This window comes from Aspergillus pseudotamarii, assembly GCF_009193445.1.
Source record: "Aspergillus pseudotamarii strain CBS 117625 unplaced genomic scaffold BDV38scaffold_15, whole genome shotgun sequence".
NCBI classification, from domain to species: Eukaryota; Fungi; Ascomycota; class Eurotiomycetes; order Eurotiales; family Aspergillaceae; genus Aspergillus; species Aspergillus pseudotamarii.
Window position 1 is genome coordinate 79,112 of NW_022475029.1, and position 22,140 is coordinate 101,251.

The 22,140-nt window shown below is 47.6% G+C and overlaps 8 protein-coding genes across 8 annotated transcripts; 4 read left to right on the plus strand and 4 right to left on the minus strand.

Annotated features, from left to right (window-relative positions):
* Positions 1-191: 191 nt before the first annotated feature.
* On the plus strand, positions 192-980 carry BDV38DRAFT_291233 (2-keto-4-pentenoate hydratase; the record flags this gene model as incomplete). The annotated part of the gene is made up of 1 exon (XM_032061692.1): positions 192-980. One exon carries the CDS (start codon positions 192-194, stop codon positions 978-980), a length of 789 nt encoding a protein of 262 aa, XP_031915573.1.
* Positions 981-1,823: 843 nt separating this feature from the next.
* Positions 1,824-4,109, minus strand: BDV38DRAFT_269708 (fungal specific transcription factor domain-containing protein; the record flags this gene model as incomplete). The annotated part of the gene is made up of 7 exons (XM_032057016.1): positions 1,824-2,323; positions 2,377-2,557; positions 2,620-2,795; positions 2,859-3,129; positions 3,184-3,728; positions 3,876-4,007; positions 4,061-4,109. 7 exons carry the CDS (start codon positions 4,107-4,109, stop codon positions 1,824-1,826), a joined length of 1,854 nt encoding a protein of 617 aa, XP_031915574.1.
* Positions 4,110-4,892: 783 nt separating this feature from the next.
* BDV38DRAFT_269709 (transmembrane amino acid transporter protein-domain-containing protein) lies at positions 4,893-6,541 on the minus strand (the record flags this gene model as incomplete). Its single annotated transcript, XM_032057017.1, has 5 exons — positions 4,893-5,309; positions 5,369-5,757; positions 5,826-5,984; positions 6,072-6,333; positions 6,395-6,541. The coding sequence occupies 5 exons, from the start codon at positions 6,539-6,541 to the stop codon at positions 4,893-4,895; spliced, it is 1,374 nt and encodes a 457-aa protein (XP_031915575.1).
* A 3,228-nt stretch (positions 6,542-9,769) lies between these two features.
* Positions 9,770-10,111, plus strand: BDV38DRAFT_280868 (uncharacterized protein; the record flags this gene model as incomplete). The annotated part of the gene is made up of 1 exon (XM_032059408.1): positions 9,770-10,111. The coding sequence occupies one exon, from the start codon at positions 9,770-9,772 to the stop codon at positions 10,109-10,111; it is 342 nt and encodes a 113-aa protein (XP_031915576.1).
* Positions 10,112-10,881: 770 nt separating this feature from the next.
* On the minus strand, positions 10,882-12,463 carry BDV38DRAFT_269710 (major facilitator superfamily domain-containing protein; the record flags this gene model as incomplete). Its single annotated transcript, XM_032057018.1, has 3 exons — positions 10,882-12,040; positions 12,092-12,195; positions 12,257-12,463. The coding sequence occupies 3 exons, from the start codon at positions 12,461-12,463 to the stop codon at positions 10,882-10,884; spliced, it is 1,470 nt and encodes a 489-aa protein (XP_031915577.1).
* Positions 12,464-14,597: 2,134 nt separating this feature from the next.
* On the plus strand, positions 14,598-17,682 carry BDV38DRAFT_291236 (type I glyceraldehyde-3-phosphate dehydrogenase; the record flags this gene model as incomplete). The annotated part of the gene is made up of 8 exons (XM_032061693.1): positions 14,598-14,655; positions 14,761-15,330; positions 15,399-15,513; positions 15,576-15,783; positions 15,843-15,862; positions 16,313-16,653; positions 16,690-16,940; positions 17,005-17,682. The coding sequence occupies 8 exons, from the start codon at positions 14,598-14,600 to the stop codon at positions 17,680-17,682; spliced, it is 2,241 nt and encodes a 746-aa protein (XP_031915578.1).
* Positions 17,683-18,901: 1,219 nt separating this feature from the next.
* On the plus strand, positions 18,902-19,975 carry BDV38DRAFT_241641 (uncharacterized protein). Its single transcript, XM_032054037.1, has 3 exons — positions 18,902-19,307; positions 19,424-19,528; positions 19,600-19,975. The coding sequence occupies exons 1-3, from the start codon at positions 18,980-18,982 to the stop codon at positions 19,893-19,895; spliced, it is 729 nt and encodes a 242-aa protein (XP_031915579.1). The 5' UTR covers positions 18,902-18,979; the 3' UTR covers positions 19,896-19,975.
* Positions 19,976-20,006: 31 nt separating this feature from the next.
* Positions 20,007-21,779, minus strand: BDV38DRAFT_280872 (transcription factor domain-containing protein; the record flags this gene model as incomplete). The annotated part of the gene is made up of 3 exons (XM_032059409.1): positions 20,007-20,304; positions 20,371-21,122; positions 21,192-21,779. The coding sequence occupies 3 exons, from the start codon at positions 21,777-21,779 to the stop codon at positions 20,007-20,009; spliced, it is 1,638 nt and encodes a 545-aa protein (XP_031915580.1).
* Between the last annotated feature and the right edge of the window lie 361 nt (positions 21,780-22,140).

Genomic DNA, 22,140 nt, shown 5'->3' on the forward strand with positions numbered 1-22,140 from the left:
GTTCTATACAAATCGTGCAGATATATATATATATACTTATCTGCGAGTGTGTACTTCTGGAAGGCATAATCGTACATCGTTTTATTTCATTCATTGATCACTATTGCGGGCAGGTTGTGCGTACCACTCCAAAAACAAAACCGTGCCAATTCCTCTATCAATAATACCGAACCATCCCTTCAGCAATCAAAATGCCCGCCAAAGAATCCGAACTCCAAGAAGTCTCCCTGGCCCTGCGCACTGCGCGGGCAAACCAAACCCCAATCCAACCCCCCAGCAAGACATGGCCCACGCTTGACGCCGAAGACGGGTTCAAAATCCAACAAATCAGCACGGAGCACGCCGTTAAGAACGGTGACCGTCTAGTGGGCTACAAGCTCGGCAACATCGCCAAAGTAATGCAAGATGCTTTCGGACTCGACCACCCCGATTACGGCTTCCTCCTGGCCAGCACCTTCGTTTACGAAAGCACCACAATCCGTCTCAAGGACTACATCAAGCCCTACGTGGAACTCGAACCGGCATTTGTCCTGCGCGGACCACTCAAGGGGCCCAATGTGACTGTTGCCGATGTGATTAACGCCATTGACTACGCCATCCCCGCAATTGAGATCATTGACTCCCGGGTCCAGAACTGGAACATTGGCCTTGCGGATACCCTGGCCGATAATGGATCTACGGGCGCTGTTATCCTGGGTGGTACGCCCAGGAAGCTTACTGAGCTTACGTTGAGGGATACGCGGGGTGTTCTGCGGTTTAATGATAAGCAGGTTATGGATGGCAATACGGCGAATGTCCTGGGAAATCCTATCTCGGCTGTCGCGTGGTTGGTGAATCGGTTGGCGGCTTATGATATTGAGTTCCAGCCTGGACAGGTTATTCTTCCTGGCAGTTGTTTGCAGGCTGTGCCGATGACGGAGGCTGGGCATTGGAACTGTACTTTTGAAGGCTGGGGCTCGGTTGAGTTTGATGTTGTGTAAATACTTTTGTCTGGTTTGTGTTTGGGATTGGGATTGATAGACGGATAGACATATTCCGATAGAGTTTTGTTTTAGATTTATGGGTTTTATGAGGTTTTCTGTTTCGCTTAATGAATCTATGTTTGGTTTAACAGCCTCCTCTGACCAATGAGAGTGATGTGTTTGTAACATGGAAGAAGGATGAGAACGTTGTGAGATGTTCAAGAAATCATTTGTTCATAGACTATACTTCCACTGAGCCATACAGTAGAGGCCTCGTTCATGGCACGCTGCTATGTGCTCTCGCATGGCTGAACTCTCCACCAGAAAGGTAGAACTAGCTCGTCCTAATATTCTTGCGACACTTTTTCTGGAATGTATCACTGGGTGTAAAGATGACATTCAGGTCCAAGTCTAACCGCTCCATCGTCGGCATCTCCTCGGATCTACTTGACGCACTAAAAGCCCACAGAAAGAAGCCGAGCCCTGAGGGTGTGGATAGGGCTAGGTGTCACGAGGAGCACGGGTTGGTGGATCCAGGTCCCGAGGTGGTTCTGGGGTCGGCCATATGTATGGGGACTACTACTCCGGGGATAGTGTGGGCTTATTTTCGCCATCAATCATTCACAGAATATTCACTACTGATTAATAGGCATGGAAATGAGAACCCTCAGTACTAAAGTGTTCTTTTAAGAGGGGGTGAGGTCTCTAGTAACCCTACGGAAGTGAGACCTACGTTGGGCGTACGAAGGTGAACTACTGTGGGCAAGCACTGCGCATTACTAGTGCCCAATAATTATAAAATCGGATGGCGCAGGCGACTATCGGGATCGTAACGGATCATGACTTTCATTGGGATAGTTTCTATGTCTCTCTAGGATCTAGCAGACTATACGACTCGTGATGACCAATCTGCGCGACAATGGAAAAGAACTCGTAAGATGAAATCCCCAGACTATCCAGGCATTCCATGTTACTAGCCGTCGGTCGGAGATCCGAGGGTAAGAGCTCCGGGTCCCCATCTATCGGTAGAGTGGGCTCGGGAACTGGCAGCAAATGATTGTCCGGCTGGTGCGAGGGATTTTCCACCGCATGCTCATCCTGCGGTAGGCTGTGTAGAGTGAGAGTTTGAAGACCGCGCCGCTCAATCCGCGTAGCCAGTTCTTGGAATAAGTACTCGAGATGCGTTAACTCAGCCTTTCGTGCGGCCGCCACCTGGTTGCCTTTGTAGATCATCCCGTCCAGAATGGAATGCACCTGGTTGAGGGAATAGTCTTCCACGGCTCCTGGGAAAAGAGTATGTGCCATCATGAGGTGCATTGCGGCACCATATGTGTATTCTAGGTCAAAGGGTAGAAATGCCTCTGTTGACTTCTTAGTGACGGGAGTACTGTGTATGGAAAGGGTAACTATTTACCCAAAAGATCATCTTCATCCGTCAGGAGTTGCAGTGTCTTTGCTGCTGACTTGATCCCAGTCGCGATCAGGGCTTCTGTGGCAGAGAGCAAGCTTTGCCAATCTTCTTCGCCATGCCCCAACTTCTCCAGCCGTTCCTTGAGGACGGACAGCAGGAGCGGGCGCGTCGCAACAATGACACACTAGATAGTGACGCGCGTTAGCAAAAAGAAAGAATTGCGTATAACAATATCGCAATGCGCACCTGGTGATATATCAACATGATGAGACGTGTTTCTCTGGGAACCCGGTGGAGCGGCTTCTGGAGCTGTATAGACACCGCATTTTCAATCTCCTGGGCCAGTCCAGCCATGGTGTGTAGAATCGACCTCGTCTGCTCGAGGAAGATGCCAAGCCGGGTTTCCTCGGTCTTGTAGATTGCTTTTGATGTTATTGTGAGCGATAACGGAAGAGGACAACCTATCTATCAGAGATGAGGCTTACAAGAAAGAATAAATGACAGCATTTGAGACAGTCGGACCCGAAGACTGAGTGTTGCATTGCGCGAGAAGGCCGTTGGCGGATTGACCAAGGTTGTAATATCATTATCCTGGGTAATCATCGGTAACCCAAGCGATGCCGAGAAATGTCGGTCCATAAGGTAGAGAGTCCACCATAGGTTATGACAGCGGGTGACTGTGTCGATCCCTAGCTCCTCTTCTGGGAGTTGCGTATGCATTCCCTCTAAATGGGCGATGCGTATGGCTTGGCCCAACTGCACCTGTCAGCAGGTCCACTATTTGTGATCACGCAGTGGTATTAAACTTACATATACATGAGCGGACTCTCGGTGATCAATGGAATACAGATATAGTCCTGCGAGGCCCAGCACCTCGATGGCTAGCAGACTGTCCTTCCACAAGGTTGAATGCTCGGGCATGAGGGACATTGCGCGTATGAAGTATTTTGCTCCCGGGGGTTCCCTAGTGTTTTTGGTCGGCTGTCCTACAAAGGCGCTTCCGAACGCCAACACCAGGAGGTATTGGACGAACCATAACTTGTATTCCACGGCCTTTTGGAGCGGATCCCCATAGTAGAACTCGTGGAGATGGCCCAGAAAGGCCTTCTCTTCAAACAAGAAATAGTTCTGACCCATGTAGAACATCACCGTGTTCAACAAGTAAAGAGCATGGTCCAGAGAAGGCAGTCCATGGATATCAGGCTGGTCATCCGGCGCTGCCGGTCGCCAGTGCAATAGGTAGATGTCTCGGTCGATGAGGTTCGGGGCACTATGCGATTCCAGGTTGAGTTTATCGGCCATCATTAGCGTCAGTCGCGCCGTAAATGACCACATGGATGAAGGAGCCAGCCAGACTATGCGACACGGTTAGCGCTCATTCATCTTCTAGTTCCAAAGCCCAGTCTATCCCCCGTCTTCTACATGTTTCCTTTCTTTTCCTTTTGGCGATTTCAAAACCTGCGCTCGGGCCAATATCAACTTCCGTGAGACGGTATACCTACTCCAACTCCGCTTATTCCGGTGGGTATTTTTGATCGTTTTAGACGGCAAAGTGAACGGACTAGTCCAGATACTGCGCGCATGGTCGATTCTTGGTATAGAGTGGACAGCGGGCTCTTCAGACCCTGTAGCTTCTAGATCAATTCAGTGGCGTTCACCAGAGGCGCATGGTTTCGAGATCTTATACCCTCGGGTTCCACTTCCGGTGTGAACGCAGTCTCCGACGACCGCTTCATACCCTGAGAATGAGACTTCTCATACGCCTCCCGCCGTAACTGCTGCAGATAGCTAAATTAAGAGTTAGCAGGGCAACTCGCATTGAGTACATCATAGACGTACCTTTCCGTCACGACGACCTTGTTGGGTGGTTCGGTAAAGACACAGCGCACCTTGCGACGTTGGCAATTATTGCACGGATCCGTTCCCGAACATTTAATTTTGCTCTGCCGACAAGAAACACAACTGGGAGCACCCTAGGGATCAGCTCTAGTCTATAATGCGAGGACATAAGGGTCGCTTCTTACGCGTTTGCAGTCCGCCTAGCCTTGCGAGGCTCGGGTCTACTCTCGGCGACCATAATGCATGAGACCCTGTTCCGGGGGGGTTACTATGAAGGAATAAATTTTGGGGAGCGAGCTTAGTCCGTCGCACTTGTGGGGGATGGGGAAGAAGAGGCGCAAGAAAGCCGAAGAGTGGCCATTTCATCGCCTTCCCCACAACTATTAATTGGAACCCGTGGAGGTTTTGAACCCGACTGTCCCGAGATTCGGTCCACTCCTTAACTTTATCTGTCGGTCGGCAACGAGTGTTGTGTTTTATTCTTTAAGTTAACTGCATTGTTTGAATAGAATAATATCCAGAGCAATCGTTAATACTCTATCGCATGTCCCTATTCTCTGTAGCAGAGGCGACCTTAGCCTCGGGAACTGGACAAGGAGCCTGACATAGTCTATATTTCCATCTATCAATCGATCTATATATGTATCATTCTTTATTAATACACCGTTAAACCATAGATTTCACACAGAGTTCGAGTTATCCGCACAGGAGAAAGCGGCTGAGCCTCCACTCGAGTTGTATGTATCAATAATGCCAACCACCGACCCGTACGTTCCGGCAACCATAAGAAAGGTTCCGGAGAGGATCACGAAGATGCTGAAGCAGCACATGAAATACCATTTCTTGGTCCTGGCTGGAGTTGCCCAATTATCGTAGAGCCACATGCCACCCATCGTCTGGAAACACATGAGTGGGCCAAGTAGCGCACCGATCAAGGAGACCAGCGAGTCGAAGACAGGGATCACACTAGCAATGATATAGGCAATGACGGCAATGCCAAAGGTACAGCTCAGCCAGCAGATCCAGTGTGTTGGTGTGTTGCTGGTCAAGTGCTTTGAGCCACGGAGGAGGTGGAGGAAGATGTACTTTGCGGGTATCTGGAACAAAGTATCTTATGTCAATGTAGCCCAGAAAAGTTGGTTTGGTGAAGCCTTACATGAGAAACAATTGTTAAGGTAACAATCAAACCGGGCAGTGCGAATCCGTAGGAAATTTTCTTCACCATTCCACCGGCAGAGCCCAGGGCTGGTGACGAGACATACGATCCACAGTAGTAGTAGACCACGACGCCAATGACAATGTAGATAATAGTTACACCGGCCTGGCAAGCCATCACAGCCTTTGTGAACTGACGAGGCTCGCGCATTTCGGACACAATGGAAAAGAAACCCGGTGTGCCAGAGAATGCAAAAACGATGGCAGATACGGCAGTAATGCCCTTGGTGAAGCCTGGATTGCCAACGACTTTAAAGTCGGAAACCCACTCGCCAGGCGGTGCAGCTGCAGGACGATCTTGAACGCCAACGGCGATAGTAACAATCAGAACTAGGATACGTTAGACTCTGATTTTGTTGCCTTTGATCTGACAACAGATATGCAAAGAACGAACATACTTGCAGTAAGAATGCATGGCAATCCGACCCATGCGAGCCAGGTAATCTTGCCCAGGGTCCGAATACTACTAAACAGAAAGCCTGGAATAGCCGCAATTACCACAAACACAGCCGTGCAGAGGGCATGGGTGGAGACTGCATTGAAGCCGATTGAGATCCCTAGAATACCAGAGCCGGCATTAAAGATGTAATCCATAACACAAGTCAGTGTTTCACTTCTATTCATGGCTGATGCACTCCACCTACAGAGACAAAATGCAGTTGCAAGAATAACACGCCCAGTTGGACCAAGTATTAAAGCTCCTGCATCATCGATTCCATATATTTCACGGTGGCGAAGCTTAAACGTGCCAACGACGTAGGCAGACCATGTGGTGATAACAGCAACAGCACATAGAACAATCACACCGGGCACCATGCCTAGGGTATCGAAAGCAGTCGGTATAGACAGAACACCCAAGCCAATCTGGGTCTTCATCATAAGAATGACGGTGCCAAAGAAGCCCACCTCGCCATTGGTCAGTTTCAGCGACTTTTTGTATTCCTTGTGAACTGTGCGAAATACATACATTGCGATAATTAGGGCCTTCCTCAGATATTTCTCCAAAGACGGCGTCGTGAGTTACCTCCTCCCAGACTTCCTCCTTCTTCGGAGCATGGTTTTGCATGTCATCAATGGGGTCATTTGGAATACTTCGTTCAGATAGACGATCCATATTGAAGGTGTGAGTGGAGAAATGGTCGTTCACATTTTGTCAGGCCAAGCTGAACGCTAAGCCTTCTTATACCCAGCATCTGGAGAAAGGTATGGGGATGCGGGCACGTCATTCTCGAGTCTCGTTGGGGGGATTAGGAATTGGTCAAGTATCGTGTCTAGTTCGTGCATCGTGAAGCCCCAAACCCCGCGATATGGGGGCCGTCGTGTTTGCGGGGAGACTGTGGGTCGTTTTTTCGTCCTCTCCGAACCCGACCCGTGGTCCTCCTACGGTACATTCTCCCTCTTCAAGAGCCGGTGAGTCTACTAGGTATTCTCTTAGTGTTCAGCTTTTCTGCTCTCCCGTTTAGGTGTCTCTCTACGGCTCGGGAGCCGAACCCGATAGCCCAGATCCGGGGGGCCAGACTTGTTGGACTTCATACAACCCGTACACCAAAACATTCGATAATCCATGATAAATCCACAATTAGTTGACGATATTATCAGAGAGAGACTTTATGGTATTGCTGTGATTCTTAAGTTTTAATTTTTTTTTTCCGGCGCATATCCATCCTTCTTGAGGTCACAGACATGGGACTTCTTTCAAGCTAAGTCCATATTAATTAAATATACCCTGTCTAGTATGCATGAGTTAGTCCTATTGGGGACACAGTGCGCTTGCCACTCGTTGCCCGGATAGTCTAGAAATCAACCTTTCAATTGAGGAGACTAAGTGGAGCTTGGTATGAGAACGTCAGCTCACTAACATAGAACAGGTTAAGCAAATGAGAACATCGGGGATAATAAGAACCGACACATCAATGTCCGCCACCCTCTGCGTGATTTTTCTAGAGACAAACGCTGCGGGCCGTTAAGCTTGCTAGTTTAGGCTATAAACATCGTCGGCTGTAGGCCTATGTGTATGCTCTCATCCTATCCATACGAGACAAAGCATGTTCACGGGAAATAAGAACAATGCGCACCTTAGACATCGGCTGCCGTCCGAGGAGTCTAACTAGATGCTCGGGAGGCAAAATTGAGAATCTTAGATGTTCGTACCAGTGCTGGATCAATCCCATTGTATCAGTTGGGAGGTGACAATTTCAAGGCTGACCCTCCAGGCTCTCATTTCTGTCGGTATCATCAAGAATAGCAGGATCTTCGAGATCTTCATGGCTAAGAACATCTCCACAGCTGCTAGTATCCTCAAGTGGAACCTTCCCCCAAGTGAACTAGAAACGCCCAGAAGCCCAATGCCGTCATAAATCGCGTTGGTGCCATCGGTCGCCAAATTGTTGAGGAGGATATTGCCGAAATCATGACCTGAGCCCATAATGATGTCCCCTACATCACCGGCATTGTTGATGAGGAGGCCAAGCATATCGTCGAGGCCCTCGAGCTTGTCTCTCTCTTACTGTTAGGGCGTTCTCCTGTCGTCCCTTGAAAACCCAAGAACAGAAGGTAGCGTTTCCCTCGAGCCCAGGAGAGCCTAAGATGCGGTCGGAAGGGTACCTCCGAGAGAAAATGTATATGATCTCCTCGGGGCTCTAACCCTCCGAAGGCTCATTGCCGGCTAGCATGCAACTACTCTTGATTTTGTGCATTTGCTCATCGATCCGACGAAATACATCGAGCCAATCAACCAACGCTTCCCGATTTCTTCGCCCGTTGCAATCCGGCTAGACTCCGTGCTCTGAGTATGCATTAGCATGAAGATATTCTAGATGACGGTAGGTCAGTTCTCGCAGGGATTGCATCTTACTGGAGTCATGTATCTTCACTTTTAGCGTGAAGTGTACGTGTACAAGGCTCGGAACTAAGTCTGTGCTGCAGGAGTATCCAGTTTACCGCGGGAAATCGTAGGATTCTCCTAGTCTTCCCGATAATTTTTAATATGCAGAGATTAATATCTTTACCGGGGCTATGCCTATAATCATCTTAGCTGTTTTCTAGCCTTCCTTCTTTCCTTCTTTTTGTCTTTCTATTTTCTTATTTTTATTTTTACTTTCTTTTTTATAATTCTATTTCCACTCAACTTCTCTTGGTTCTGTCATCTTTAGATCTCACGTGGAAAACTGTTTGAATTACTCTGTACAATTATGGTGATCAAAATGGGACGACGATTTAAAAGTTATTGCAAAATCATTGCACAAGATTTGAACTCCAGAAATTAATATCTGTTTAGTAGGACGTATTTGAACGGTGGTAAGAGTTATATAGTCTATTTCAATTAAAGATTTAGTGCCTCGTAAGGAGACATGAAAAATATATATATGTGGTTGTTATACACAATTTGAGATCACTGTAGGAACAAGCTACCATCCATGGCTCTTTCTAACCTCTTCGTTCCTACTTCAGACAGATACCAGACAGCACCAGAATTACAAGTTGACAAGAGTATAGGGATGTTTTCAACCAGGAAATAGCACTATAAATTACCCTCTCAAGATCTTCGATGTTGAATGATTGGGGCTTCATTACCTATTCAACCACACTAGCCTAGTATGGACTAGTGTCATGGGAGCCGGAAGCAAAGGCAAAGAGTGCAAATATCGCTGCCTTATCCGTCAGGCACCACAATGCGGTGAGATTCCGTTCTCTGTATTTCTAATTCCTTTGGAGGACAGGATCCTGGGCTTTAACTCAACTAACTCCGCTGGACGTCTGACCTGCATTCGAGAACATGCTTGGTAATTGAAATTTCTCAATAAAGCAGGTCACCAAAATTGGCGGCCGGATCGTGGATCATGTTACCAACCAAGCTCCTTCCTCGCAGGAGGTTACTACTCTTTCGCCCTTTTACACGTTTGCTGACATCAAGGACAATACCCTCGGGGATATTGAGAGTCTTTGTCCTCTGGATAATGGAGTTCAATTTCGCATCTTGAGGTGTACGCTTGGAGCGTTGGAACGACTTCCATTAGAACTGCTATATACGATCCTTGTCAATCTTGACATTCTGATATTGACGACCTTTCAGCGCGTCAATGGACGAGCTAGGTGGACAGTCGACTCAATACCTCAGTATCGTAAGATAATCACTCATGCCCCAGACTTAATTCGTGGATGTCTCAGCGTTGGTACTGGAAGCTCGTATTCATGCCGAGAGCTTTATGAGACGCTATGTACAGCCGAATGCGAGAGGTGTGGTGACTTCGGCGGATATCTCTACATCGTTACGTGCCGCCGTGTTTGTTTTCTCTGCTTTACAGAGGGGACAGACTACCCTCCCCTGCTACGAAAGGACGCTATGCGGAAGTTTGCGCTTGGCTCCAATGACCTAAAAGCATTGCCATCTATGAGAAGTGTGCCAGGTCGATATTCACCACGTGGAACCAAATGCCGTGCTCTACATGTATTATTCGATCGTGTCGCTGCCCGACAAGCTGGTCTCACGCTATACGGATCCGTCCGACAAATGGAGCAGCATGCCGCCAAGCTGATGCCCAAGAAACTAGAGCAGTGCGAATCACAAAGACTGCTACGCAGGCAAAGAGATGCTACAGTTTCGCGTCAGCCCAGATGTGGTGATGAGTTCGATGGGCATTCCTCCAACCCGAAGAGGTTTATGGGGGTGGTTCGTGCCCCATAATTAGAACCTCGCACCGAATCTCTGGAACGGGGGGTCCATTGTCTCGCTTGCAAGCCGCATCACTACAATAGACCACTGCATTGGCGTCGGCAGTTCACTCTAGAAAACTTCCCCAAACACCTTGAGGAATGCGGAGAAATCATACAGGGAAAACATGTGAAAAGGATGAAGCGACAGCATTTGAGCTAACGCTGGTGCAAAGGACAAGGCAAGGAAGGTCATTTGTTGGACTCAAGAGCTTGAGTAACATTCACCGAACACGAAGAACTAAGCACTTCTTGATATCTCGGTATGTGACGCCTATTCTGCGTTTTAGAACACTTGACCGACGATGGCCCGGTGATCGGGCTTTTAATGGAAGGTATCACCAATGCACGGCATGCCGAGTTGCAGGATCTCGCGCCCTGCCGGCAGATACCGAGTCGGCTGCGTCGCCTGAAAAGGTCGGGCACGGTGAAATAAATCGATTTAATTTCCTTGTGCCGGATTCCAAGACAGTTCTGGTCGACTTTAAATCCGCCCAGAGATGTGACACAGATAAGCTCCTGCAGGAGTTCGAGAATTTACCAAATCGCCCCCAAGGCTCCTCAGGAAGAGGTGGTGGAGAGCTTTTTTGACTCCGCTAGCTTTACTATGGCCAGGGTATCACGTTGCCCATAAATGCTTGGTATCTTAACTATTCTGAATAGCTTCCTGAGAATAGGTAAAGTCACTGGGTCAACATTGCGCGCTACAAAAATCAAGACATCTTTAATCTTCACGCAATATCCTCAGTACGCATACAGCAAACCTTCATCCGCACCTGGAAGAACACCACGCCTGATCTTCCTATTCGTATTCTGCAGCCAGAACCTCAAAGCCCAGGCACTGGCTATGACAGCGAATCCAAAAGCCGCATTTGACGCCATGGCAGTCAGATAACGAGGCCCATCACTCTTGGGATAGAGATACGCCGTATAGATATACGAGGCATTCGCAACAACGTTAATGAAAGAGAGGGACGCCGCTTTCTTCTCGGGTGTCTGTCCCAACGTCGCCGAGACCCAACCAAGAATGACAGAATTAGCCGCATAGGCACCACTGGCGAACAAAAAACAAGAGATATATCGGGCGGCTGTATTCAGCGTCACGCAGGAAATAATGAACCCGATGACCGCAGCACCAATGCAGCCGGTGATGTGCCAGGTGCGCTCGTTATACCGACCGGAGGTGATGCCTATCACGATACTAGCGAGACATGTCGCGATGTATGGAGGACAGGTGAGAACGAGAGTGATTGTTTTGTTGTAGCCCAGACTTCCGACGACGGTGGGGAAGAAGTTGTTGAAACTGCAGGAACTCAGGTGCATGTTTTGCATGAAGGCTAGTAGGAACAGACGTGGGTCACGGAAGGCTTGCTTCAAGCCCGCGATGGGGCCCTTGGATTCTTCGCTGTTGACTGTGTCCCTGACGATGCGATCGTGGGCTAGTTGGCGTTCTTCGGGAGTCAGCCAACGCGTGGTGAGCGGGTGATCGGGAAGCATGAAAAGGCCCAGTACGGCGATTCCGAATGTGACTACGCCTTCGATTATGAAGAGCCATTGCCAACCTGCTAAACCGTGGGTCTTGTCCAAGGTGGAGAAGGTTGCTGCGGCGATGAGACCTGCAACACCCGTTGCGATGATATTACCCGAGTATAAGATTGAGATGCGAAGAGCGATTTCTTTACGGGTGTAGAAGACGGATAGGAGGAAGAGAGCACCGGGGTAGAAGGGGGCTTCGGTGATACCCAGGAAGAATCTAACCATCACGAGCCCGACATAGTTCTTCGTCAAAGCTGTGCAAGCCGAGACAAGTGCCCAGCTAGCCATACAAACACTCATGTACAGGGACGGCCGGACCTTCGTGGAAGACATGAGCATGTTGGAGGGAATTTGCATCAACAGGTACCTGTTGTAGTCAGTAATCACCATCAGGCGAGATGCCATACTTCCAACATACCCGACAAATAAAATGGAAATACATGTGTTGTACTGGTTACCGATGAGACCAAGATCCTTCTCGAGGTCGTTTAGCCGAGCATTAGGAACGGCATTCCGGTCAATCTGAAGTTTAACGATGTTAGTGGCATAAAGTTGGAGTTGCATGGACTCGACTGATACTCACAAAATTCATAAAATACATCGCCCATAAAATAGGCATGATCCGCATGTCCAGCTTTCGAACAAGACGAATCTCCCTCGGATCTGTCTTGGCCGTGGCACCGGAGTAATCTCCCTGCGCCTTCTCATCGGTCGGCTTGAGGGCGTGCACATCTTCAATATAGGTGTTATGTGTTTTTTCGCCTAGAGGAGGAGAGCTCTGGGGCTTCATATCTGGTTTGAAAGGAGACGACATGACTCTAGAGCTTGATGGCCTATATAAAGATCAATATGGATTAGTGTGGCCTCGGAAACTGGGAATGATTTTTATATACATCGATCGCGTAGTCATCCAGTCCTACGGGACCACAGGATAGTACATGCCATATTTATACTCGTAACCCGTAGGAAGAATGCTGTCAAGCTCTAGAGGATCTCGACTCACGAGTCGAACATCTGGAAAAACAAAGTTTAGGGAGATCCAGGTCATTCGAAGCCAAGAGGATCGACCCAGCTCCACCTGGTGAATCCAGCATCTGTCAACAACGAATAGCCATTCTCAGAATGAATGGAAGCGCAGCGATCAGCCATCCCCAGACTTTTCCCCCGCAAATTATCACGCGCTTGACGGGTCACAAAATCCGGGGGTTGGTTGACAGAGTGAGGCTACGCAAAACGCTTGGATTAGGGAACCTCTCGGCAAAACAAATAGGCTAAACATAAATTCAAGGGCTTGGTCACGGATGCAAGAGCTTAGCAGGGTCTTGCTTGCAGTCAGTTGGGACACATGGGAGTCGGATTGGTTCGTGGCGTACCTCTGCCGCCACCTTCTTTGTTGTTTTTCCTCTTGGCGGAGGTCATGGATTCCCCTTGTCAATGAGGATTGCCGCCAGCTTTGTATCATGGGGAGAATGATGTGCCAGCGTTCATGCGTAGTTGTTGGCCTTGAATGAGAGACCACCATGCCTGCGACGTACAAAACTATCACATCACTGCACTGTGTGGAACCGTAGCTTTTGAGTTCATTTTCAGCTTGTAGCATATTGGACAGGGGTTCTTTTGAGTTGTACCAATAAGACGTCCGTGCGCTGGGTATTGTTATACCTTTCTTCTAGTACCGATCCCTTAACGTACGAACCCAGAGGTATCCCTACTTCGGACGGGTATTAGTGACTAGGGTAGAGTATCTCTCCAGCAATATCATCAGTATCTATAGTACTTTTCATGTAGCTGTTCTCCTGGCCAATAAATGCCTCGTAGTGTGAGCCATGTAGTCCATCACAGGACGTTTTGGTAGTTCTGGACGCTCTCAACAGGTTTATACCCATTGACAGAATCATGGCAACTGGATTAGCCATAATGAACAACGTAGCTGTAAAAGATATATCCAGGGTATATATTCCACAAGACGAAGAGATCACATCGATCTGAATCGTAGATTCAGATTGCCCTAGGTTGCACCTAGATAGGTTTCCGCCGTTACAAGTAGCTCAGTATCCCGCCGCTACAGATATGGTTTTCGAATGTGTAAATTGCGAGATAGAGCAAATCAACACCAGTAAATCCCCCACGTCCTCAAAATAAAATTTGCCATGGGTTGTCAATGCCGAATAGATATACCCAACATCAAAAGATCGAGAACCAGACCCAAAGTGGAGACTAGAGATACTGCCGGTAATCGGACAAGACATTCCCGCTCCGATTTCCGTCGGACATGAAATCGTCCGGCTAGGCGGAGAGACCCTGAACCAACCACCTATCCATGGGACATTAGGGATATGACAATATGCATGTTAATTTGACTCGGTATGTCTTGACGGAAAGTTCGTGCTGGGGTAGTCCAATACACGTTGACGCTCGGTTATTGGGGGGATAGGGTTGCAAGGACACGGCGTACCTCGTTAAAACTCAAGATAAAATCGTCGAACCGGCATATTTCTCGGCAAGGCAGGCAGGCAGGTAATTGGAGCAGGCCGCAGCGAGCCGTCTAATTGGTGGTTTCGCTTTGCTAATAGTGAAAGCCGATTAAATATCCGGTCATCGGGACATTGACCCAACGAGTGGACCTTCAATTGCTTCGTCCGGGAATTCCCGGCAATATTACTGGTCAGTGCCTTCACGGAGAAGTATACGGTATGATGCTACTTCGCTGATATCATGGATCTTGCGTAATGAATTGATGTATATATAGAAAAGGGAGAAGGGTGTGGTGAGACATTGTGGACGCTGGGAATCAGTATTTATTGACTGTCAAGCCGCTTCTGTTATAGCTTGGTTACGATATACAACTATCGTCCTTCGGATTCAATCTGCCCATCGAACTTCAACTCCTTCATTATAGTACTACTACCTTCTCAGATAACAATATGGCTCCCTCCATCAGCGACTTCCCTCACAGTGTGGCCTCCACCCAGCCTTCTATCTGTAAAGTCGGCATCAACGGGTTCGGCCGTATAGGTTGGTCACAGCTATCCCGAACCACGTCCAGTCAACATTCAGTTCTTTAACCCCAGATATCTTAACCAATAGGTCGGAACGTCTTACGTGCCTCCCTTACCAGAACAGACCTTCAGATTGTTGCCATCAACCACACCTGCACGACCGTGCAAGACCTCATCTACCTCATCCGATATGACTCCTGCATGGGTAAACTATCGGACGACATCTCCATCCACGCCGTATCCGACACCCTGATCACCATCAACGGTCGCCAGATTGTCCTCACCTCTGAACGTGACCTCCAGAAGCTCAACTGGAGCGCCGTCGGTGTGGACTATGTTGTCGAATGCACCGGCAAGTTCACCAAACGTGACCTGGCCCTGCAGCACGTTACCTACGGCCAGGCCAAGCGGGTCGTCATTTCCGCTCCCAGCTCCGACTCCCCAACATATGTGTATGGAGTCAACTCAGATGATTACATGGCCGATGAAGCCCGACGAGTAGTTTCTTGTGCCAGCTGTACCACAAACTGCGTGACTCCCGTGTTGAAGGTACTCCACGAGCAGTTCGGAATCGTGCAGGGACTTCTGACTACGGTTCATGCCGCAACCCAATCACAGCAGGTTCTGGATGGGTATAGCAAGAAGAACCGTCGGCTGGGTAAGTTCAATAGGTGGACCTGCATAGATCGGGCATTTGAGACGGGGACCAATGCTAATCGTCAACAGGCCGCAGTGTCTTCGATAACATCATCCCTACTACTACCGGTGCCGCAAAGGCCATTGCCACTGTCCTGCCTGAGCTGACAGGCAAGGTAACTGGAGTGTCCATCCGTGTACCAGCGTAAGTCATCATGTTCCCAGTACTCCCGTTCAAGGGGTAAAGGCTAACCTGATCAATGATAGTCCCAACGTCTCCATGATCGACTTGACCGTGACCACAGAACAACCCACATCGTTAGCGGAGATATTGGCCGCATTCCGCCGCGCAGCCAAGTCCAGTCTTGCAGGTGTCCTATATGTCAGCGACGAGGAGCTTGTCAGTAGCGACTATAAGGGAAACCCGAACAGCGCAGTCGTAGACGCCGCTGCTTGCACAGAATTGAATCCCCAGGTTCGTCTTTACCCATTATCCCTGCTCATTCATGCAGTTTGAGCTGACAGCCGATGTAGTTCTTCAAGATCATGGCGTGGTATGATAACGAATGGGGATATTCCAACCGACTCTTGGATTTGACTGCACATGTGGCCCTGCAGGAACAATAGTCGTTCAACGTATTGGTGGTATGGATAATGTGATGTTTACTATGACCCTTAATTCTCTATTTATAGATATATAATCGATTTGTTTTTATTGTTGAATTGGTGTTAGCACTGTCTGCACTTCTACAGGCTTGACCTGCGGGTGCATTTCATATTGTCTATCGGTAAGGTCGTTGCCGAGAACTGTAGCTACATTGAACATATATCAGAGCTCAATACTTTACTTCCGGTTCATATGATGAGCGAATTGTTCTTTCGTTGCCTGTAACCAGAGAGATCAAGTCTGCTGCCTACCAACAGACCACAACTCCTTCGGTTGTCGACAACATAAAGAACTCTTGCCAGAACATCAAACAACGCCCACTCCCCAAAATGGATAGGCTACCGAACGAGTTGATTTTCCTAGTTGGGAAAGACATCAAGGACGATGTGTCCACGAAACTAGCCCTGAGCCAGTGCTCTCGCCGACTTCAGTGGCTGTTTGACTCTTCTCTAGTCTATTCATCTCTCGACATTTCCTCCATAGGAACACATGAATTTGCACTCATTCGGCACTTGTGGTGTCGTCCTGACTTGACACGTCTTGTTCAACATGCTTATTTGGGCTTCGCGTGGCGTTTCCGTCCGGATTCCCGGTCCATCACGGGGGCTTATTGCTCGCAGCGGGATTGGATCATTGACCATATCGTTGATGATATAAGTGAATCCGAATATGAGAAAAGTGCGCGGAATATGCAGCTATGACAATTTTGCGAAGAGGCTTGGCTGGGAGCGCTACTCACTCGCTTAAATAACCTGAAGAGCGTCACGCTGACCTATGGAAATAATCAAGGGTTACTCAATAGTATCTGGGACAAAGCGGCCTTCCACCGACAACCATTTAACAGGACCACTCCGTTCCCGCTATTGGAAAAGGTCACACTCAAAGGCCAATTCAGCTTGCTCCAATATAATTCACCTATTGCAATGGGCTTGTTTCATCTGCCAGCTATTCGCACAATCCAGGGCGTCAAAATATGGGACTCTCCTTCAGCTGGAATGAGCCTCGGGATGTCGAATTCCTCCGGCCTAGAATGCCGCGCGAGTTCGTTCAGTCACTGAAATTGTGTTATCTCCGGCCTACAACTGCCAACGCATGGGCGATTGGATCTCAGCGTGCAGCAGGCTCGAGCGTTTCCAGGTGGACATTGGCATAGTGTCTGGTACCCACACCTTTTATATCTTCGATCCTATCGCATTCCGCCAGTGTCTTCACCCATGTAAGGAAACTCTCAAAGCGCTTTCTCTCAGGTTTCACCGTTCATACCGGGAATTCCGTGCCTGGCAGAGGACTACGAGAATATATCGTCATTTCCAACGTGATGATCTTCCGTTCGGGTCCTTCAGAGAGTTCATTGTTTTGGAACAGCTCTCCATGCGCCATGCCAATCTCGTACGACTCCCAGATGCAAACATCAGGGATAGCTTTGACGCTACCCCGCGATCCCTGGTTGATATACTGCCCACGTCTCTCAAATCTCTCGAGATCACCAACGTTCTGCACAGATATCTCCCCAATCTTATCTCCGAATTAGAGGTGTTAGTTAGACTGCACCCCACTGTCATGCCTCAATTTGAACGTATCATGCTTCATTTGCAGGATCAGGAAGGGGAACTGGCCAAGTTCTTGATCGGCAACCTTGAACGGGTATGTGAATATATGGGCGTAAGCCTGACGATCATGAGACGGCCCATCCAGTTCTTGGATTGAGACGATAGAGTCAACCCACCGTTGGTGGAGCTTTGCTAAAGCAGGAACTACGGTATAGACGAGACTGAAATAGGCATGGTTGGATAGGTACAGATCGTTGATGAGGCATCCCACGCATATTTCACTTTTTCGGAACATTTCATCTGGGTCGATTGCTTGTATTAGTATACCACAGTCATGATTTAGAAATGACTGATTTGCTCAATTGCTATAGATGGTTTTCAATTAGACCCTGGTTTTATCTACGTCTTCGATGTCTCTGGCTACTCACTAGGTTTTCCTAATCTATTAAATCCTACGAGTCAGACTGATAGACCCACAGTCCCACCCTAGCCATCTGGTCAGAGACCTGCATATGACAATTAAGCATACATTAATCCCAACTTTATATGACTCAGTAACGCTAACTTCGTCTCAGTTAACATCAGACTAGGAACTTCTACCAGGTAGATAAAATATGAATCCCACTTACCTTCAGCAACTCCAACACCCACCCCGAAGAACCACATCCCACAATCCGCTGAATAAGCGGCCAGCATAACTAGTTAACTGAGCCCCGTACGGCGGGCTAAATCGAAGTTCCGGACTGTAAAATATTACCAAACTCCCCAATATATTACCAACGTACTATATCTTAACCTGAGTCAGTCAAATTAATCTATCTAAAAAAATTTAGTATAGTACCTACAATTTATAATAGTTTAAATAATTGATTTCACTCTAAATATATTAATAGTTTCTATAATATTTTATTACTAATTTTTAAAAATTTATATTTTTTGATACTGTAGCCTTTAAAATTTAGAAATTAGTACTATTAATCTTAAAAGATAGCGGGATCTTTAAGCTTAGCTTTCCCACTACTACCTGCCTACTACCGCCTACTACTACCGCCTATGCCTATTATCGATCGTCTACTGTCTAGTACTATTATCAATACTACTACTAATATTAAAAATTTTTAATTAACTATAAACTTTCTATTTTAATAATAATTTTAGTATTGATATACAATATATAGTATATTTTATAGAGTAAGAGTGATACTAAATAAGTGCGTGGTTTAATGTAAAACGCCAAGGTTTCGGTCGGAAATGTCTATTGTCCGGAACTTCGATTTAGTCCGCCGTAGGCCCGATTATTAATATCATCCGTAACTGGTAACTACCTGCTTTTGGATCCATTAGCCCAGTATAAATACCCAGTAATATCTTGAAACTTTAGACTCCTCTATATTCCCCCTTCACTCTTTAGACCTTCAAGCAAGAGCCTCTTCACCCCCCATCCATCCCCAACCATGTCCCCATTCCGACGTCTCAATCACTTCATACCACCCAAAGTCTTGACATTCTGCAAATACACCGTGATAACAGGCATAACCGGAGCCACAACCTGGCAGCTATGGTCACGACACTGTTACTTCGAGCCCTTCGGTCCTGACAGTGATGTTTTGTTTCAGAGCAAGTATTTCCAGAGATTTAATCCGAATAAACATCCCTCGCTGGATGATTCGTGCGTACGGAAGGTTCCTATATCAGAAGTCAAACCTGAGCTGGTTGAGGATTTCCATAATGGTGGGTCGAGGCTTTTGGAAAGCTTCTGTGGGGGTGTTTGGGGTGGATATGGTAAGTTTCCTTCTTTCTTATCATGCCTAACCTTGTAAACTCTGGGATTGATCATGGAATGTTGGACTGGGGTATGTATGATATGCAAGACTAATAGATACGAATTTGGTGAATAGGCTACGCAATCCAACGGAAGATTCTCACATTCCTATGCAAGGATAGAACCAATGAGGCCATGCTATGGAGTAAGGAGCAGTTGCTTGCTAGCTCTTATGACGAAGGTTTGTACAATCTCTCTTCAACAAGGTTATCATCGATCTCCACGCTTGGGAATTACTAAAACAGAGGATAGGAACAATCGTAACAGATCACTTTATCGTCCTGCAAAAAAAGCCCAGATCTATCGTCATGCGGGGTGGATTATCCCCGACAGAGGACCTAGATAAACCCCGTGAAATGGATAATATTTCGGAAATCACTGTCGATATTGACACCAAGGAAGGAGTGGCTGAGTTCCGATTGAAGAATATCTTTTTCAATGGTGTGAAGCATACGACTGAGGCACTTTTCCCGCCTCCTGTGGTATGGTTGCATTTTCAGTATTGTAAGTTGCTGGTTGAGGCTGGGGTTGGTTATTGTATGGGGTAGGATGGGGATAGGGTAGTGACTCATTGTTTCAGTTTGGTAGATTTTTGAGATTTGTTGGTTTTGGACGAAGTATTTGTGGGAAGGGGCTGGGACTTTGTACATTGTATACTTTTATAAAGGATATTCTATATCTGTGGCCAATGGCTTAGTACCGCTCATACCTGCCGCCTCTTGTTGCACTTGGGAGATGGCGCATGCACCTAACCTCGCCAGTTCGGTGGTGAACCCATCCAGAAATCTTAGGTGGATGACTTCGCCCAGTGTGAGTTTCCGAATAGGAATTCTGCGAATCAGATCAGGTACTTCGCGCAGTATATGCACGTGGTGATGAGCTTCAGGGCCGAGAGGGTTATGCAAAATATTGCGGAAGAGAGTCAGGATAGCAGTGATGGCGTAGAAGAGGACAACCCTAGTTTTGTGAAAGAGAACCCGAGTTAGTCTGAGGTTTTTGAACTTAACGAGGTTTGAGCCTCACCAAAAGCATTCCCCCTCCACTACAGGTAATACTGTCTGTAGATAGGACAGTGTTGACGTCCCAGCATTGATGGCCAGGCTGATACTAGTATTAATCCCACTAAGTCTACACTCGGTGCAATCATCTGACAGTCTGCCTCTTTCACTCGCTTGGTGGATCATGGTAACGCAGTGATAGTACGCAAGTCGCAGCATTACTGCCTGTGTATTCAAATTCGCACTAACCGGCGTTTCCGGGGAAAAAGATAAAGTTGGTCGGAAGTCAGGGTGTAGAGATATCCTCCACTGCTCTAGTGCTTCGTCGAGATTCCGAATACTTGACAAGATCTCCGAGTCTGATTTGCGTTGGGCACCGGCAGAGTAAAGAGCTTCGTATGCTTCAGACTTGATCTTTGAGAGTCGAAGGTCCCAAGGGAATAGAGGGAGAGTGTGGGTGTCCATTGACATGCTATCTCGTAGAATATTGGAGTCCTGTAGCCGCGAGTAGTCCGATGGGAGTGTCAAGTTGCAATAGCTGTCGTTGATCGCGGGTGGTTGTCCGGTTCTTAAACAGATGTCTTTGTCGAATGAATAGCACACCCAGAATAGATCGCGCAAGTGACATTCCTCAATATTTTTGTCATAAGGTTGTGAACAACCAGATGAATCGACACCAGACATTGTATTAGCGCCAAGTGTATACAGGAGGCGGGTGGCGATTGATACAGATACTGCTGCAGCCTGTAAATCCCCTAGGAAATACTGGAATAGAATCTTGCATGTTGTTAGTACAGCTTGGAACCGTCATCGGGCTAGGTAGGCCTTGGGGAAATAACCACGTACAAGCATTATGACCGCTTGGAGTCCATCAACTGTCATCTCTTGAGTGACCTGAACCATAAAGGTCTGCGCCGCCGAGGCAAAGTACCCACAATCCATAGCTTCCTGAAGGTTGTCCCCGATCTCAAAAAGATTCACTACAGCAAGAAATGCATAGACACATGACCTAGCACTGGCCGAGCCAAAAGAGCTACGAGGTCCGTACGCAAGATCTAGGGTCTTCTCAAAGAGCGACTTGCTGATCACGGGAAAGACAAGACTTTGAAAGGATGAGAAATACTGCTTGACGTGGCCTTCCACCGAGCATCGACTTGGGAGTTCATGAATGGAGCCAGAATTCAAGGTTTCCATGTAAAGTCGGCGCGTGTTAGCCCAAGGAAGATCAAGGGCGCATAGCTCCTCGAAGCGGACTGTTTCTCCTGTCCGAGATTCGATCCATCTCTGGCCGTCATCGGATAAAAGATGCATCCAATTAAAGCAGGTCGTAGAGTCTAAGCCGAAGCTCGCAGAGTGGGGGCGCCTTGGCCTTGCGCCTGAGCCCATGTTATCCATAGAGGGACCTGGAGAATTGCGAGACAGGTTAACGTGCATGAGAAAGATTTCGACATAATTTATACTGACTGTGGCTATTCACATCAGAGTTTCCAAGACTAGAATCTGCTTCTGAGGATTTCTCGGAAAACTGCAGATGTAGCTGGTCCCTAGTAATATCAACGGGGTTAGTGACGAATCGTCAAAGCAGCCGATATGATTCGACAGTTCGGCAAAAAGCCTCAGGGAATGAGATCTTGGGGGAGTATACATCTGAGGAGATGGAATGCTTAATTATACATAGCTAGTTGTGTTGCAGGATCCTATTATGTACATACCTTGCTTCCGTGCGAGTCTGCAGTCTGCTATACGTGCAAGCAAGATTGTGGTGCTTGCACCAGTTGCACTGTGGAAACTCTGT

What these genes read in the sequence shown, in the direction of transcription:
- BDV38DRAFT_241641 (XM_032054037.1), top strand. Translation starts at nt 18,980, where the DNA reads ATGTCCCCATTCCGACGTCTCAATCACTTCATACCACCCAAAGTCTTG. An exon ending in GGGTGTTTGGGGTGGATATG is followed by an intron (nt 19,308 to 19,423) that starts GTAAGTTTCCTT and finishes TTTGGTGAATAG; the next exon opens with GCTACGCAATCCAACGGAAG. An exon ending in TGCTAGCTCTTATGACGAAG is followed by an intron (nt 19,529 to 19,599) that starts GTTTGTACAATC and finishes AACAGAGGATAG; the next exon opens with GAACAATCGTAACAGATCAC.